The sequence below is a fragment of the Carassius carassius genome, chromosome 2 (assembly GCF_963082965.1).
Source record: "Carassius carassius chromosome 2, fCarCar2.1, whole genome shotgun sequence".
NCBI lineage: Eukaryota > Metazoa > Chordata > Actinopteri > Cypriniformes > Cyprinidae > Carassius > Carassius carassius.
The window spans coordinates 42,381,588-42,398,820 of NC_081756.1; the positions used below are offsets into that span (position 1 = coordinate 42,381,588).

At 39.9% G+C, this 17,233-nt stretch overlaps 1 protein-coding gene across 10 annotated transcripts in view; it reads left to right on the plus strand.

The window, feature by feature from the left end:
- The first annotated feature begins 12,546 nt into the window (after positions 1–12,546).
- The window catches only part of LOC132110003 (neogenin-like), a 149,338-nt gene continuing 144,651 nt past the window's right edge, over positions 12,547–17,233 (plus strand). For 9 of the 10 annotated variants that reach the window (XM_059516534.1, XM_059516609.1, XM_059516543.1 and 6 more), the window contains exon 1: positions 12,548–12,973. In XM_059516534.1, coding sequence (XP_059372517.1) covers positions 12,901–12,973 — 73 coding nt within the window. In that variant the 5' untranslated portion in view covers positions 12,548–12,900. Of the gene's footprint in view, positions 12,974–17,233 lie in introns of all 10 variants that reach the window. The other variant, XM_059516619.1, reaches the window with a different exon arrangement.

Here is a 17,233-nt window from a genome sequence, read left to right on the forward strand (position 1 = left end):
CTGGTGGGGTGAAATATGGCCGACCCACTTAAGATCATTAGTCTCTGCTCTCTACATTTCAGATTTTCAGATCTTCTACCCAAATAAACTGTTCTCTGCTTTGAAATGCTTTCAAGTTAAGACAAATTTAAGGATTTACTGTTTGGAAAGTTCACCATATTCATAAGCCTCCCAGAGAACTAAAGAGATTTGTGTCAAAACCACTGCCATGTTGTGGCATGCTTTTGAGTGCCACTGCAAAGAGAACTCACTACCTGCAGCCCGATGTGTATCATAAGAAAAGTCTTTGGTATGTTATATCGGGAGAGAATATTTGTTACAAACAGAGACCTTACATATTATTGAAAAATACCATTATTTAATGGGTGTGCTGTTTCTTCATTTTGGTCTATAAACACATAAGCAAAACCATAAATACTAATATTCACACATATACAATATACCCTGCATACAACTCCTTCTCAAGGGGCATTTACACAACACCATTTTCAACCAAAACCAAAAAAGCTTTTTATATACAACCCGAATTCCGGAAAAGTTGGGACGTTTTTTAAATTTTAATAAAATGAAAACTAAAGGAATTTCAAATCACATGAGCCAATATTTTATTCACAATAGAACATAGATAACGTAGCAAATGTTTAAACTGAGAAATTTTACACTTTTATCCACTTAATTAGCTCATTTAAAATTTAATGCCTGCTACAGGTCTCAAAAAAGTTGGCACGGGGGCAACAAATGGCTAAAAAAGCAAGCAGTTTTGAAAAGATTCAGCTGGGAGAACATCTAGTGATTAATTAAGTTAATTGATATCAGGTCTGTAACATGATTAGCTACAAAAGCTTTGTCTTAGAAAAGCAGAGTCTCTCAGAAGTAAAGATGGGCAGAGGCTCTCCAATCTGTGAAAGACTGCGTAAAAAAATTGTGGAAAACTTTAAAAACAATGTTCCTCAACGTCAAATTGCAAAGGCTTTGCACATCTCATCATCTACAGTGCATAACATCATCAAAAGATTCAGAGAAACTGGAGAAATCTCTGTGCATAAGGGACAATGCCGGAGACCTTTATTGGATGCCCCTTGGTCTTCGGGCTCTCAGACGAAACTGCATCACTCATCGGCATGATTGTGTCAATGACATTACTAAATGGGCCCAGGAATACTTTCAGAAACCACTGTCGGTGAACACAATCCGCCGTGCCATCAGCAGATGCCAACTAAAGCTCTATCATGCAAAAAGGAAGCCATATGTGAACATGGTCCAGAAGCGCCGTCGTGTCCTGTGGGCCAAGGCTCATTTAAAATGGACTATTTCAAAGTGGAATAGTGTTTTATGGTCAGACGAGTCCAAATTTGACATTCTTGTTGGAAATCACGGACGCCGTGTCCTCCGGGCTAAAGAGGAGGGAGACCTTCCAGCATGTTATCAGCGTTCAGTTCAAAAGCCAGCATCTCTGATGGTATGGGGGTGCATAAGTGCATACAGTATGGGCAGCTTGCATGTTTTGGAAGGCTCTGTGAATGCTGAAAGGTATATAAAGGTTTTAGAGCAACATATGCTTCCCTCCAAACATGGTCTATTTCAGGGAAGGCCTTGTTTATTTCAGCAGGACAATGCAAAACCACATACTGCAGCTATAACAACAGCATTGCTTCGTCGTAGAAGAGTCCGGGTGCTAACCTGGCCTGCCTTCAGTCCTGATCTTTCACCTATAGAGAACATTTGGCGCATCATTAAACGAAAAATACGTCAAAGACGACCACGAACTCTTCAGCAGCTGGAAATCTATATAAGGCAAGAATGGGACCAAATTCCAACAGCAAAACTCCAGCAACTCATAGCCTCAATGCCCAGACGTCTTCAAACTGTTTTGAAAAGAAAAGGAGATGCTACACCATGGTAAACATGCCCCGTCCCAACTACATTTTCTCTACCAAGGGACTAAAATCGCTTCATTTTCATTATTTCCCCATCTAAATTTTTCAACATCTTGTGGAATTCTTGGTAGTTAACGTCTTTCACATTTCACATCTTTCCCAACTCCCGCCTCACTACAACATTTTTCATCCAAATACTTGACTTGGATACAACACAACACAGTATTGTGTTTTCTGATAATTTGCTTTGCAAACAAGCTTTTACCAAGAACTTGTATAAATAAACATAAATAATGGCCAGCGAAGTGAAAGGCACAGTTCCAGAGTTCAAGGTCAATGACTTCTTCAAAAAAACAAAACAAAAAATCATTAAACGAAAAATACGTCAAAGACGACCACGAACTCTTCAGCAGCTGGAAATCTATATAAGGCAAGAATGGGACCAAATTCCAACAGCAAAACTCCAGCAACTCATAGCCTCAATGCCCAGACGTCTTCAAACTGTTTTGAAAAGAAAAGTAGATGCTACACCATGGTAAACATGCCCCATCCCAACTATTTTGAGACCTGTAGCAGAAATCAAAATTGAAATGAGCTCATTTTGTGCATAAAATTGTAAACTTTCTCACATTTGCTATGTTATCTATGTTCTATTGTGAATAAAATATTGGCTCATGTGATTTGAAAGTCTTTTAGTTTTCATTTTATTAAAATTTAAAAAACGTCCCAACCTTTCCGGAATTCGGGTTGTATTTTGACTATTCATATACTGTACATGACAAAAGCATTCTGGGGGCCTGAAAATACAAACTTTTGAAAATGGATTTCAAGGTGCAAGTTTTTAAAATAAATACCATAGCAAAAATGCAAATTTGTGAAAACTGTGTCATCATGCGCATGTGTACATGTTCAGTCTACAGGCATGCATGAGTTTCTTTACAAAATGACATCGCTAACTACTGGCCTGAATGGGAATCATTTAGACAACATTGTCATATGTCACATTTAAAAAATGCAAAGAAAAAAACTTTTTTAGTATATTAGTTGTCACTAAAACGTCTCGGTTACTTGTGTAACCCTCATTCCCTGAAGAAGGGAACGGAGATGTCACATTGAGGACCGTCAAATTGGGATTTTCACCATAGAGATCAATCTACTTTGTGTGTAAACTAAATAAGCCAATGCACACTAGCATGCAATATTTGCATCTGACTGCCACAAACCGCAGCTCAGGTATAAATAGGCAGCAGATGCAGCCCATATTCAGGTTTTCGCTGAGGAGCCAAGCCAGTGAACCGGCCGCTTAGCAGTGTTACAGCAACTGTGACGAGGGGAAGTGATGCCTCCTTTTCCTTCTTCAGGGATATTCTCTTTCAGTCGGTCACTTCAATGTCATGTCGAAGACCGACAAATTGGGAATACCTACCAAAGCACCACTGATGCTGCCCCTTCCAGTACCCTTCATAAGCCTCCCGATCCCTTGGTATATTTTAAGATGGGACAGGGCTTTAACAGAGAAGGCTGATCAGGGCTGGGTCTGCCTCCTCCATGATCCCTGAAGGGAGTGGTAGTAAACTTGGGCCTGGGCCTGGCTCCAGGCATAATATATTGACTGGAAATGCCTGCAGGTCCCCTACCCTCTTGATCAAGGCCAATGCAACCAGGAGAAAAGTCTTCAAAGATAGAATCTTTAGCTCTACCGATTGCAAGGCTTGAACCGGGCACCCTGGAGTGCTCTTAGCACCAGGACCAAGTCCCAAGAGGGTGCGAAGGGAAGATGAGTAGGATTCAACCTTCTTGTCCTCCTTAGGAACCTGATCCAGGTCATGCTTCCCTATTGACATACCTCCTATGGGGTTGTGATATGCAACAGTATAAATTTCAAACAGAAATTGCAGCAGTATAAACTTTGAGGGTGGAGGGAGAAAGCCTTCACTCAAACCCATACTGCAGAAATGAAAGCATGGCACTGATTAAATATTTCCAGTGGCCTTATTTGTGAGAAGAACACCACTCAACGAACAGGCTCCACTTCAAGGCATAAGCTTGTGATGTTATCCACTACCTCCTGGGGTAGGTCATCTAGAACCTCCACATCCCGTCCAGGGAGGGGACCCCCTTAAGGACGGCCCTTCCTGGACACTTGCTCCAGGGACATTCCTGTCCAAAGGGTCCATCCACGGAGTGAAGGATAAACGACAGGTCGGTTCGACTTTCTCCTGGTGAGTGTTGCACCCTCGAACGGAAAGCACAGAAAAGGCCCGTGTCAAGGGAGAATCAAGACACAAATGTATGTGTCCTTCAGGTATATCGCTGAAAACCAATTTCAGGGATGGATGCATTTGAAAATGTGTTTCTGCATCAACATTTTGAATGGTAGCCTGTGAAGTGCTCAGTTCAAAACTTGCAGATCCAAGTTTTGCAGGACTGCGACCTCCATGCACAAGACATAAGCATCGCCAGTAGTGTGCAACTGGATGTCCTTGAACTTGAGGGGACACGGGGTGGACTGAATCGCATAGCCGAGTCTGATGGTCCGAAGGAGCCAGTGAGATGGGCTGGGGAGCACTTGCCAGGCTCTCAGAGGCCATGCAAGTTGGACCAAAGGAACCACAGACATATCCACAGTAGGGCAGTGAGGTGAACCCAGGAACCCAGCTCAGGAGGCTCCGTGACAGCCTGAAGCAGAGTGTGAGTGTGTAATGCAACACTTACATGGTTCCACAGTTGAACAGAGGGTGTGTTAGGATGCCTGGTTGTGTTCTTGAACTACCCACTGCTTTCCAATGGCGAAAGAGGAGTATGAGCGTGGTGCAGCTCTGCACAATCCACAACACTCCGTGCTCTCTTGAGACCCAGAGATAGAGGAAACTGCTCCTTCTTTGAAAGTTTGGGTACCGATGACAGTAAGGTCAGTGGCCGAACAGAAATAAAACTAAACAAATGATTTTCCTTCCGGCCCTCCTCCGGGGGAGGGAGTGGCGTGGCCATCATCTCCCAAAGAGCTGTTCTCTCCATCTCTGGGTCACCCATATCAGACCCAGAGGGGCACCCTCGGCAGGGGCGGACTGGCCATCTGGAGCACCGGGACTTTTCCCGGTGGGCCACTAGCCAATGTGGGCCGGCCCACCCGGTACACAAATATATATATATATATATATATATATATATATATATATATAATTGACAGAAATCATAATATTACTTCTCTTTTCTACGCAAATGGATGAGTGAGTCGATCACGCAGCCAACAAGCGCGTTTTTGTCTAATTTAGAGAGAGAGACAGATTCATCTGGTACAGCGAATTTCTCTGAGCAGCAGGCCACTGTATACGTTCACTTAAAACATAACCGACTGTGTTTACGAGAATACTTGCAGAGACAATTATTTTGAAATAATTGTGTGTGTGTATTAGTTCATTCAGAAGTTATGATACCCAAAAGATGAATTAATTCTTTGTACGCACATTGTCTGAAATGCTGCTCACAACGCGTGCTTTGAACGAGTGCGCGCAAGCTCCGAACGCGCGCAAATTGTTTAAAACGCTTGAATCAGCAAGATTTAGAAACAAGTGAAAACGATCAACTACGATACGTTTCACCCCTCCAAGCGAGTGAACAACGCGAATTTTAAATCACTATTCACGATAGCCTGTCGGGAAGAGCAGTGATACATTTTGGAGCCCGACTGCAAAACACAATAGCCCCTGGACGTCGGGCTAGCGATTTTGCGAGCCCTGCACCTCTGATCTATCCAGTTTGTGAACCACTGGTTTCCACAATGTTTTTGTTAAACAAATTAAATGATTATTTTAAAAGATTTACTCAAGAGAATAATCTGTTCACGAATCGGATCATGAACTTATATTACCGCATATTCATGCATCTGTTAACTGAATGCAAAGTGTGAGTTCTAGGAGAATGTTTGTCTCGTGATGAACATGTATCGCTCACTAGGAGTCGCTAAATGAACAGCTGCAGCACGCAGGTTATCTTTTTTTTTTTTCAATGGAGGATCAGTTGCCTTATTGGTTAAAATCCCCAAACTGTATACTTAAATATCAAATAAATAAATTACATCAAAACAGGGGCGTTTGCGTTTTGATGTGGTGGGCTGCTGTGGGCCAGAAAGTCCATGGCCACTTTTTGAGCCCAGTCCGCCCCTGACCCTCGGTTACGAGCAGGCTGAGGTGCCGCGGCTAGTGGATGGGTGGAAACAGCAGCACTCTGCCAGGGCAGGATGTGTTTGATGGCCTCAGTCTGCTTCTGTGCAGCTGAGAACTACTGGGCAAAGCTCCCGACTGCGTCACTGAAGAGGCTGGTCTGGGACACAGGAACCAGATCTTGTCGGCATCCCTCGTGTTGGACAGTCACAGCCAGAGATTACATTCCTGATCCACCAGCGTGGACATCGCTCAACCCGGAGACTGCACCGTGACCTTCGTCACTCGTAGCATGAGGTCAGTCATAGTGCTCAGCTCCTGTAGATGGACCAGCATTAACAACAAAACGTGCAAGGTGGTGGCAGCCTCCCCTCAGGCTCCATAAGCACTGCCAGTCAGAATAGACGAGTACCAGTGATGACAACCCGCACCCGACCGACGTTTTCAACTAATCCGCCTGCAACTCGGACCGCAAAAAAAGAAAAAGAAAACATTGTACCCGTCTGCTTCCTGACACGCTTTTTATAAGTAGTAAATGCTCATCGTAGCGTCATTGGGACAGGAACCTCCCTGGCCTATAATATCCATTAATACAGCCTGTGGAGCAGGCACGGCATCAAGGCTTTTCAACCGGCCCACCCAAAAAACAAAACAAAAAAAAAACACTTAATATATTCTATTTTTTGTTAAGAATTATAACAAATAAGCTCATATAATTAGTACTAAAAGAGTCTAGTCTGGCTATGTCTATTTTGATGTTTCTGCAAGTTCAGCAGACAGTGAGGTTCGGGTTTGTTCCGATCAGAGCTCGTGAGCAGAGAGCGCATTTCTGAATATCCCGCTCCGCTCACTCATTCCGTGGGGTGCTAGCTCAACCCAGAATGGCCTGGTTCAAAAATATGTGGAATAAAGGCTGTCTCCGACTACTTTTTTTACTTTTTCTAGTCGACTAGTGGTTGTTCATTTAAGCCATTCGTGGACAAATCGCCCCTTTTACTTAAATAGGCTATAGCCCAGGGCCGGATTGGGACTCCTTTTCAGCCCTGAAGTTTCATGCCTTAGACCGGCCCACATTAGTTCACAACTGACTATATTAAAATAATGTAATTAAAACCTCAGAATATAATTCCCTACAGCCTTGTAATTCATTGTATTTTTAAAAACATCATTTCCAATTCAGTGCAAAAACAATAGCCTAAGTTTTGCTTCACAGTGAAGATTTATTAGAACAGTAAATAACAGTGTAAGAATCTCTTTTCTTTAAGATTTAGTATTCATAAATATCCAAACATTGGAATAAAGAAAGAAAATCTAATAAAAACAAATATATAAAACAAAATAAAGATTGAAATAAATGTATTGCACTTTCTAATGACAGTATCATCTCAGTTTCATTAATGTATTGCTGAATCATCAGGTATCATTAATTATCTCAGGGCATTTTTCATTGAGCAGGGCTCTTCATTACTATTAGTTCTTCTGAATGACAATCCTACCTGCCCATTCTGGTGTGTTGGGCTCATGACTGAAGCTTGGTAACGTTACTGGGCCTTGCTCTTCACTGTTAGCAGCAAACTGGACTAGAGGCAGCTGCTGCTGAAGAGCTACAAGAAAACGTTTGATATATGAGCGGTGGTTTGCAAACAACGTTGTTTTACAATGTCGCTAGCATCTTGAACTGCTCCTAACTACCTTAACGTTAGCTTACATACCGGCCTCGTCGTCTCCGTTTTTTTTTTCTTGAGGAAGAATGTGCTCAGCTTAGAACATTTGGCCCCGTCAGTTTCCAAAGCTTTCTTCTTATTTATTCTGGGCTTTTCAGCGCCACATTTGCGCTTTCTGTTATCCTTTTTTTTATCTCACTTTTTTTTATTTTGAGCAACTTGCAAGGTGACGTGTTGGGGGCGGGGCCAGGGAGTCAACAGATAATCACGTCATCATTATCTTGCAGGCTGCACTCTGCAAGAAAATATTAAATAAAAATAATGGGACGGTGGTAAAATAATAAATAAAAAGAGTGGGGCTGCGGTAAAATAATAATAATAATATATATATTTCAACCCAGTGCCATGACAACAACGGCCCTTGCAGCCAAAAAAACATACCGACCCACCGGGAGTTTTCCCGGTGCTCCCGATTAGCCAATCCGGGCCTGCTATAGCCTACAGGATAATAAGCGTTAAGACCGCAGGCATAAAGCTTGCCACAAAGAACTGGTTAAAGTAATGATTATGAATGTGTCTAAATTAGCAAGGAAACATTTACTTGTTTAGTAATAAACTAGTGTTTTCTGTGTCGCGGCAAAGATGAAGTTGAGGATGCGGACTCGCCATGAACATAATCAGAGGGTAGCCTATTTATTTTGGTTTGAATATTTTCGTTTCAAAATAGACATTTCAAGCTTTCTGTAAAATATATCCTATATTTCTCAAATCTGTGAGGCACAAGCTGAGATTAGGCGCCCTCCAGTTCACATGCAATGCAAGTGATCCTGCCGGTGCCTTATTACATTGTCTGCTATATACTTGCTTCTTATTTAGCTATCAAATACGGGCAATTGATTGATAAAACATTGATCAAAAAATAGATACAATTTATACAAAACGAAAATCTTTTAAAAAGAGTTTTATATAAAACAAAACTTAATGAAGTCGTCAAAATCATGTTTTACCAAAAACAATGCCGTTGCTCCCCAGTCTTCACCTGTTCTCTCGCTGTCTCCATCTCTACCTGCAGACTGAGCTCGTGCGTCATCTTTGCGCCAGTTATTCAGCCAATAAAGTGTAGGCCTATGTATTTCAAAATTGTGTCTAGTACTATATAAATTACAAAGGTTTAATTAGCATCTTTATTTCAAACGACCCGACCGACCGCGACCCGAATATCATTAAAAATATTTTTGGATGACTCGTAACCGCAGGTGACCGCAGGCACCCACTCATTTTGAATCAACCCGTGCATCACTGACGATCCCTTCAGACCGAGGGGAGACAGTTTATCCCATTGGCTGCCTCTCAATCAAGGATAGTGAGGGAGGAGGAGGTACTAGGTCTGTTTCTGGCAGTAAAAGGTGCCGGCCATGACATAGTAAGCTCCTCATGCATTTCTGGGAAGAAAGAAACCAGAACGAGGCAGCTGCATGGGAACTCTGCTCCTTTTAAGGTACTGGAGTCTCGACCGCAACTCCGATTTGGTCATCTTCCCGCACTGGGAAGCTGACCTCATACGACCTCATACTGCTTCCGTTTACAACACTGAGTGCAAGCTAGATTCAAGTGACTAACGTTTTGAATATGGATATTTTTCTTACAAAATTCATTGATTCGCTACAGGAGGCCTTTGTTTACATTAGACAGTCGGCTCACTTTTGAGAAACACGTCTCCTGGGTTGTTGCCTATAGCTTTTTTCAGCTCCGCTTACTCTCTAAAATTAAGCATTGTCTGCATGAAAAACCTCTTGGGACAACTGTTCATTCATTTATCACTTCTCGATCGGACTATTGCAACTCTTTGTATTATGGCATCTCAAAGTCCCAAGTAGCTCGTTTACAACTGGTCCAAAACGCAGCAACCAAATTAAAAAAAAGGCTGCGAATATGATTTTGCTCTTCATTGGCTTCTTGTTAACCCTAAGATAAATTAAAAAATTTTCTTATTTGTCTATAAATGTTTGCACAAACTCGCTCCGCGTTACCTATCAGAATTGCTGCATCCTTACAGCCCTTCCAGAGATTTAAGGTCTAGTAATCAAACATACTTATGGTTCCCTCTAAAAGGCAGAAACGCAGAGGAGATGCGGTGATGGTCCCTAGATTGTGGAACAGCCTGCCAGCACCCCTTAGAGCTGCTCCATCTTTATCGGTTTTTAAACTTTTGAAAACTCACTTGTTTTCTGAAGCCTTTGTAAACTGATGTTGTGTGAATGTAGCCTATTTTTATTTTTTTATCTATGATCAATATGTTGTAAAGCACTTTGGTCAGTCATGTGATTGTTTTAAATGTGCTTTATAAATAAAAGAACTTGAACTAGAAACAGCTTGAAAGATCAAAGACATTTTTTAAAATAACTCTGACTGTATTTGTCTGAAAGAAGAAAGTCATATATACCTAGGATGTCGCGGGGGTGAGTAAGCAGCCTAATTTTCATTTTTGGGTAGACTTACCCTTTAAGTAACAATTTTTATATTTTTGAGTGTAGTCACATTGCATTAAACGAAAAATGTACAGGCAGCCTGAGCTGTTATTTTTATGCTTTAAGCTCTGCCATGGAATACCTTTTAGAGGCTGATAGGAGCCCTCATCCTGATTTATTCAAGTGCAAAGGAAAAACATTTCCATTTTTAGTACAATCCTTGTAGTATAAATATATCGCAAAAACATTATTTTTGTATACTGATTTATGATTTTGTCATAGATTTGGAAAAGCTGGTATAAGATTTTTGTGGCATGTTTTGTAAAATGTGCTCATCAAACGTAATAATCTTGGTAATATCTTACCGGAGAGTTCAGTTATGGAGAAGTGATGGCATAAACATTAGTCTGTTTCTAAAGACCCCAAATGTCATAGAGACCTCTTTAATAATACCATTTGGTGTTTTGCATCCTTTTTGAAGTTTGGAAATCCTTGAAAACTGATCCTGGACATAATACAGTGTTGGAAAGACATGATGATGAGTAAATGGTGACTTTTTGGGATAATTTTTTGGAAAGAAGAGTGACAAAAAAAAAACACTTAGAAGTGAGTAGATGAAATTTCAACAAAAAAGGCACAGAAGGTGAAGATACATTGACCTGCGTCAGTCAGGACGAGTCTATGGACTTCAATACTGACAATTCAGCAAACACTGGTGTCCATATGACATATGATGTCGCCGTCCACAACCAAATAATCTGCCTTAAATGAATAGGGTTCAGTGCTTCCAGTGATCAGATTAATTCTGCCAGCGTTTTCTAAACCTGTAATAATCCCTGTAATCCTCAGCAGTTTCACTGCCAAGTGCTTTAATCCTTAAGCCACCAAATGAGAATAATACGAAAGTAGCCATGCAGATGTACAATTCGGTTCTGTCCATCATTCAAACTTTCATATTTCACGTCTGTACAAACAGGAACAAATAGAGACACTTGTTGAAATCCACACAAGGCTCTTTCAGAAAACAAGGATCTCTGTTTTGTGGACAAGGAACACATTTAGGCGATCCCAAAGGTTCAAGATAATCAAGAGTAGTGTGTTCAACTGCGAGTGGAAAGAGATCCCATATCACTATTAGCATAAAATAACAGCGAGCACCACATGTGTAGATCCTGTACATTGCTGCAAATCTCACCACAGCAAATAATGTGTTATACACTAGAGGTAAATGGTGAATAATAATTACCTATGCAGATTAAAAAGGATGTAATGGTACTGAGGTAAGGTTAACATGAGAACTGACCATAATATCCTGTCCACACTCGAAGGTGCACTCACATTCCTTTACAAAACAGAAAACTGATTAGGAGAAATCAGTCTGAAGAAAATACCACACCAACAACAATAAAAAAAGGACCATGCAATTATATGTTTTACAGAAATGTACTTGAAATAGCACAAACACATTGGCACATGAACATGGTAGTAATCATGATTCAATACCATGTAATTATCATTTGATAAAAATCACAGAAACACATTTCATTGAGTAAATCTGCCAGTAGGTGGAGCTCTTCCAAGTGAATGTTACCAGAGCAAATCTGCAGACAGTGTATTTTTCAGTTGCAGTTAAATGAACAGATTTTTGTCACATTGCTTCTGACTTGGATGACTTTTCCATTGTATGTCAAGAAGAAGAAGAAGAAGAAGAAGAAGATCCTTGCCATAAAATGTATTCTAATAATAATTTGGAGAATCCTGGCTATAGCACTGAAACCGGTTACATTTTGATATAGTATTTGGAAGCCTATGATAAATTATGCCACTTGGCAAACGTTATATAGGACAAGTGTTGGAGTAGAGACGGTTGGCACAAGAAAACATCCCCATGGGAATGTTTGGCACAGCGTCTCAGCAAACTTTAGTCTTTAAATAACTAATACTAATTTGTGGCATTGAATGTGTTTGTTTTTACCCAAGAACATTTAAAACTAATTGGATGTCCTAATGTTTTTTTTCCACCAGAGATACTGATCAAATAATTAGTCTACATTATTTATTTAGTCAATTATTTTAAAGTACTTAGGTTTAAAAAGTACAGGCTGTACAACATTGGTTAAAAAAATCAGGTTGCCGGATGAAGGATCAGGTAGATCCTTTTGTGCTGTATTTATAAATTTAAACTAAAGCCTTAAATTGCTCAAAAGATCATGGAAATGACTTCAAAGCCATCCCAGTCTTTTGGGGTGGCCACGTGAGATGAATCCAGATCACTTTTTTAATCCAGTTCCGGTTTTCCCAGGGTCCAATAGTTCCTGCTGCTCTCGCTCTCTCTCTCTTTCTCTCTCTCTCTCTCTCTCTCTCTGAGATCAGTAAAAAATATCTCCAATGGGCCGTACTGGCTCTCTCTCTCTTTCTCTTCACCTTTACACATTATGTCTGCACTGACGCCTCTCATTTCGCTCCTGTCCAGCTCGGCGTTGGTTTAATCTTGGAAATATGGATTGGCTTTGATTTTCTTCGGTCGCCTGTTGAAGTTTTAAAGCGCATTTCTCCGGCGGATCGTGCCTCTGCTCAGCGAGCTTCATGTTTCCTTCGGCAACTTTCGGAAGTAACTCGTTCCGGATGTGTTCACACTGTTGAACTGATCCGTGCGCGCGATCCGAAGGATTTTAAATACGGATTGTGTTCGAGGCTTTTCACACTACTTTTATTTGTGTTTAAAGTGATGGCGGAGCGGGGAGCCCGGCTGCTCCTCTCTCTTTTCTGCATCACGATCACAGTTTCACATGCTGAAAAAGGTAAGACCGAGATTAAAGAGCGTTACAACTTTACTTTGCTCGACCCGCCGTCTGTTGATGTGAAAGTGGCAACTGTGTGCACGTTTATGAAAGCGCAGGAATGAGTATGTGTGACTAATATTTTAGACAACTAACACAAAATCGAGGATTTTATCATCGGACACTGTCTGTTCAGACCGCCTCATAAATCACAACATAGGCTACATGTGTAATATTGCATTTAAATCTTTGTTTGCCATGAAAAGGTTTATTAAATGCAAAGGTGCGTGATCTGCATCGACACATTCACATTTTCACCTGAATAGAAAACCTCATTCCATTATTAATTAACGAGTCACCAGAACGGCCTCATGGAAAATAAGTAATTACATCTCGTTAATTATAGGTTAAATAACCTCATGCATTTGTAAATCAGAGCTTCAAGAGTGCTTCTGTTGGAGTGTCTGCGGAAGAAATCATAGTGAGATAATCCAAAAGTGGTTAATCCATTATATTTTTTGTACAGACGGCATCAGTGAACACTTGAACTTGAAAAAATAGAAATGTGTTTTGGGAAGAAGATCTACCTGTTTCTTTTTGTGTCTGTACAGCTCTGAGTTGAAGAGTGAAAGTGAATTACTTAGCTCTTCTTGAAACCAAAAATAAGGCATACCTGGGACAAAAACCATTGCTTACAAATATAATAGTCTTAACACTGTAAAGGCAGCACAGGGGCTGCATTTACATCTGAAAAAGGTGCATTTATACAAACTTGTTAATTTTTTGTATTGGCGATGTAAATGCATTTACACTGATTATATATTATGAAAATTTACTTTGAAATCAGTTTTATAATTTGGAAACTATGAATAAACTGATATTGTGAATAATTACATTTATACTCTAGACTCGACCATAGCAAACTTAAAGATTCCATTTCATTTGCATAGAGCCAATGCAGCATCAGAAGCGCCTCTGATATAGAGACAGAGCTGGGTCAGAGCTACCACATTTTATTTAGTATTGTTTTATGTGCCATTGCATTGCATTCTGGCACAAAACATGGAGCCATAACTCAGATGTGTAAATATGCCTTTAGAAAGAGTGGTTGTGATTTTTGCTTCAGAGCAAAGAAATTGAATCTGTCAAGTTTTTTGTTTGTTCAATCATAATATTTGTTCAAAATGAATAGGAAAGTGCTCACATTTAATTTGCGTGATGCATCATTTAACCCTTTCATTAGCATTGGGAATATGTTCCACTAGTTTGGATTGGTGTGCTTGATTATTAAGATCACGTCTGGTGAGAGCAGGCCGTAGTGGAGTTTGTGGCTGGGCTGTCTTGCGTGCAGAGGCTGATGAAAGCTGCTCTGCTGCATGAAAAGCAGTTTGCTGTGGTAAAAAATCACAGGCTTTGCTGGAGATCAGTACAAAAGAGAGAAATGGGGGGCTGGGTTGAATGGGCAGACTCTGTCTGGAAAGTAATAAAACCAGGAGATTAAGGGGGGAACAGGGAGTTCCTTTGGGAGTTTTGATTGATTCCAGAGAATTGGACCTACATGTGGAGAGAGTTTCAAGTTACTAATTGTGGGGTCCACTTCTGAAAATATGTTTATTTGAAATATGGTTTTTAAGGTCCTGAAGCATGCACATGTTAATCAAAAGAATTTTTTTTTTTTTTTTGCAAGTTCAGGTGCTTACATCTTGCTGATAATGGCATTCCAACTTTTCATTGTATTGGAAAGGAAATGGGCATGTCTTCATGTGAAAGTTTTTTTAAATTTATTTATAAAGGTGTCTGTGCATCCTTTTTGCATTCAATCTTATCTGCATAATCCTGCTGGGACAGAATTGTGTGCTGATGGCTTCCCTGCGGACAATGTAAACATCATGCTTAAACTCTATAAACACCCTCACAACCTTGTCTGCAAGACTGCAATCTCAGAGTGCTGCAAGAGATCTGCTTCCTTCGCAGAGGCCTTCAATGCATTTCATAGAACAGACCACAGCAGGACCTCAATGAAAGGACAGTGTTGTTCTAACAAAGGTCTTCCCTAATGCAGTCTTTTTATTTCTACCAGGTTTTTATTTCTAAACATTTGGTATTTTAAATAAAATTATGCAATTGTTTGAGTGGATCATTAGAAAGCTTTACTTATTATATTATAACCTAGTGATGCACCAAACTTTTGGCAATCTGAAATATTCGGCCTAGAAAGCAAAGGTCTAAAAAGCATCCTTTTGGAGGGCCAAATCCATTAATTGAAGCCATAAAGTCTGTCATTGTCTATTTCATGTACACAGTTTGAATAAGCTACAACAGGTAAACATCTCAGCTGTGTGGACAAACTTTACAGTTAACAAAAAATTATGCTAAACAACCAAATTTGTCAAATTTGTTCTGAAATATCGGGAGATGACTCGTTGCTGTAGAACTTTACTACTCATAATAACACAACACCATGAACAGCACAAGGAGTTCAATTCCCCGGTTTTAATTACGCAAACTTTATTTGAACTTTTGGCCATCTGCTTACTGAAAACTTTAATTTTGGATTTTTATCAAAAAAATCATTTTGATGCCTCACTATTTTCACTACATATATTACTAATTTACACACACACACGTCTGTGTGTACGCTGTCCGTTGTTGTGCATTTATAAGCATTATCCAAAGTTATTATTACTGTTGCAGCTGCATGTTTTCAGATGTCAGGGAACAAAGAGGATCAATATCACAGTCACAAATTAAGTATTGTCAGCAATTGAATCTCACTGGAAATAGGATGTCACAATAAGCTCCAGCTGAGAGATCTAGCCTTCAATGTTCTTTATTAATTTAGACGGACAGTGGGTCTTTGGCTAATTGCCTAATGTGCTAATGAAGGCATGATAGTAGCATGTAAAGTAATTATGATTGATAGATTTATTTGCTTATTGCACTTGCGGAAAAAGTGCTGGTTAATAATTTGACCTGATATTCGTCAACACATAATTTGGGTTCCTTTGTGAGGGAGCCAAACCCTTTCATTGTCTTTGTACTAAGCAACATGGCGTTGTGTTGGTATGTTTGGAAAAGCATACGAATTGCAATTTCATCTTACACGTTATGCAAAAATGATTTGCAAGAATGGATGATGTACTATGTTACTATACTAAAATGAGAAGGATACAACCAGATCATCACTCTTTCTTGTTTTGTCATTAGACCAGAATGCGAAAATGACTTAAAATTGGATTGTAAATTGGCACATTTTGTTTTGATGACAGAGTGTAAGTTGTGGTTTTAAACATGCCATGTAGTGAGATCATATGGCAACAATTTACCATTCTACAGTATGAAATGTTCAATGTTGCATGCTGTTTCACTTATTATTAAAAACAAAATAGTACAGGATATTCTGCACTGTGTATAATAAGTGGTACTTAGGCTCAAGTATTCCATTACAAACTTGCCTTTACTGGATTGGCAGTGTCAGAAGGCCTTAATGTCAGACTGTTCACAAGCATTTCTTTTTTTTTTGGTGGTCTCTAAATGGAGGTATGAATGGTTAGAACTGCTTGCGAAAATTTGAGTCCATTTATTGAAATAGTAAGATTTCGCCGTATTAGATTATTGGAGCTATTTCTAAAGATCTAAGCCAACTCTGGTAAATTCTGCACTATTACCATCAGTAGTGTATCATTATGTTACTGAGAGCACTAATTTAGTTTACCATTTGAGAAAATGACTATTCAAAGTCTATTCAAATGCACATGAAGTAGTATATGGCTTTTTGTTGTTGGAATTCCAGTGAAATGGTCATGTCTATGGAATGTTTAGTGGTCAACACCCTCATTTGGGATCTGAGTGGTTGCAGTTCCCAGTGGATCTCTCTTTACAGATGAATTCTTGCTGCCGTGTCTCTTGCCAGCCTCAGCAGCTGGAGAAGATTATTATGCATGTGTGACTTGAATGCTTGTACCTGGTCAAGATGAGCAAAATCCATCTAGAGGTTCTGATAAGCCATTTGCAGTGTCTTCCTATTGGTATGGTTGTGTTCAAATCCAGTCTTTGGTTAATATTAAAGTGGATTTGAATAGCTCCAACTATGAGTAGCAGTACAGTATATATTAGAAAAGACAAACAACAATGTATTGCTTTGCTCATACACGGGGTTACAGATTTAAACAAACCTCTTAGAACGTAACTCATCCTGCATCAGTTGTTTTGCAGATGCATATCATAATCCAGTCTTGGTATTGGAAACTGAAAAGTTTTGCCTTTAGTGTTTTTGAAAAG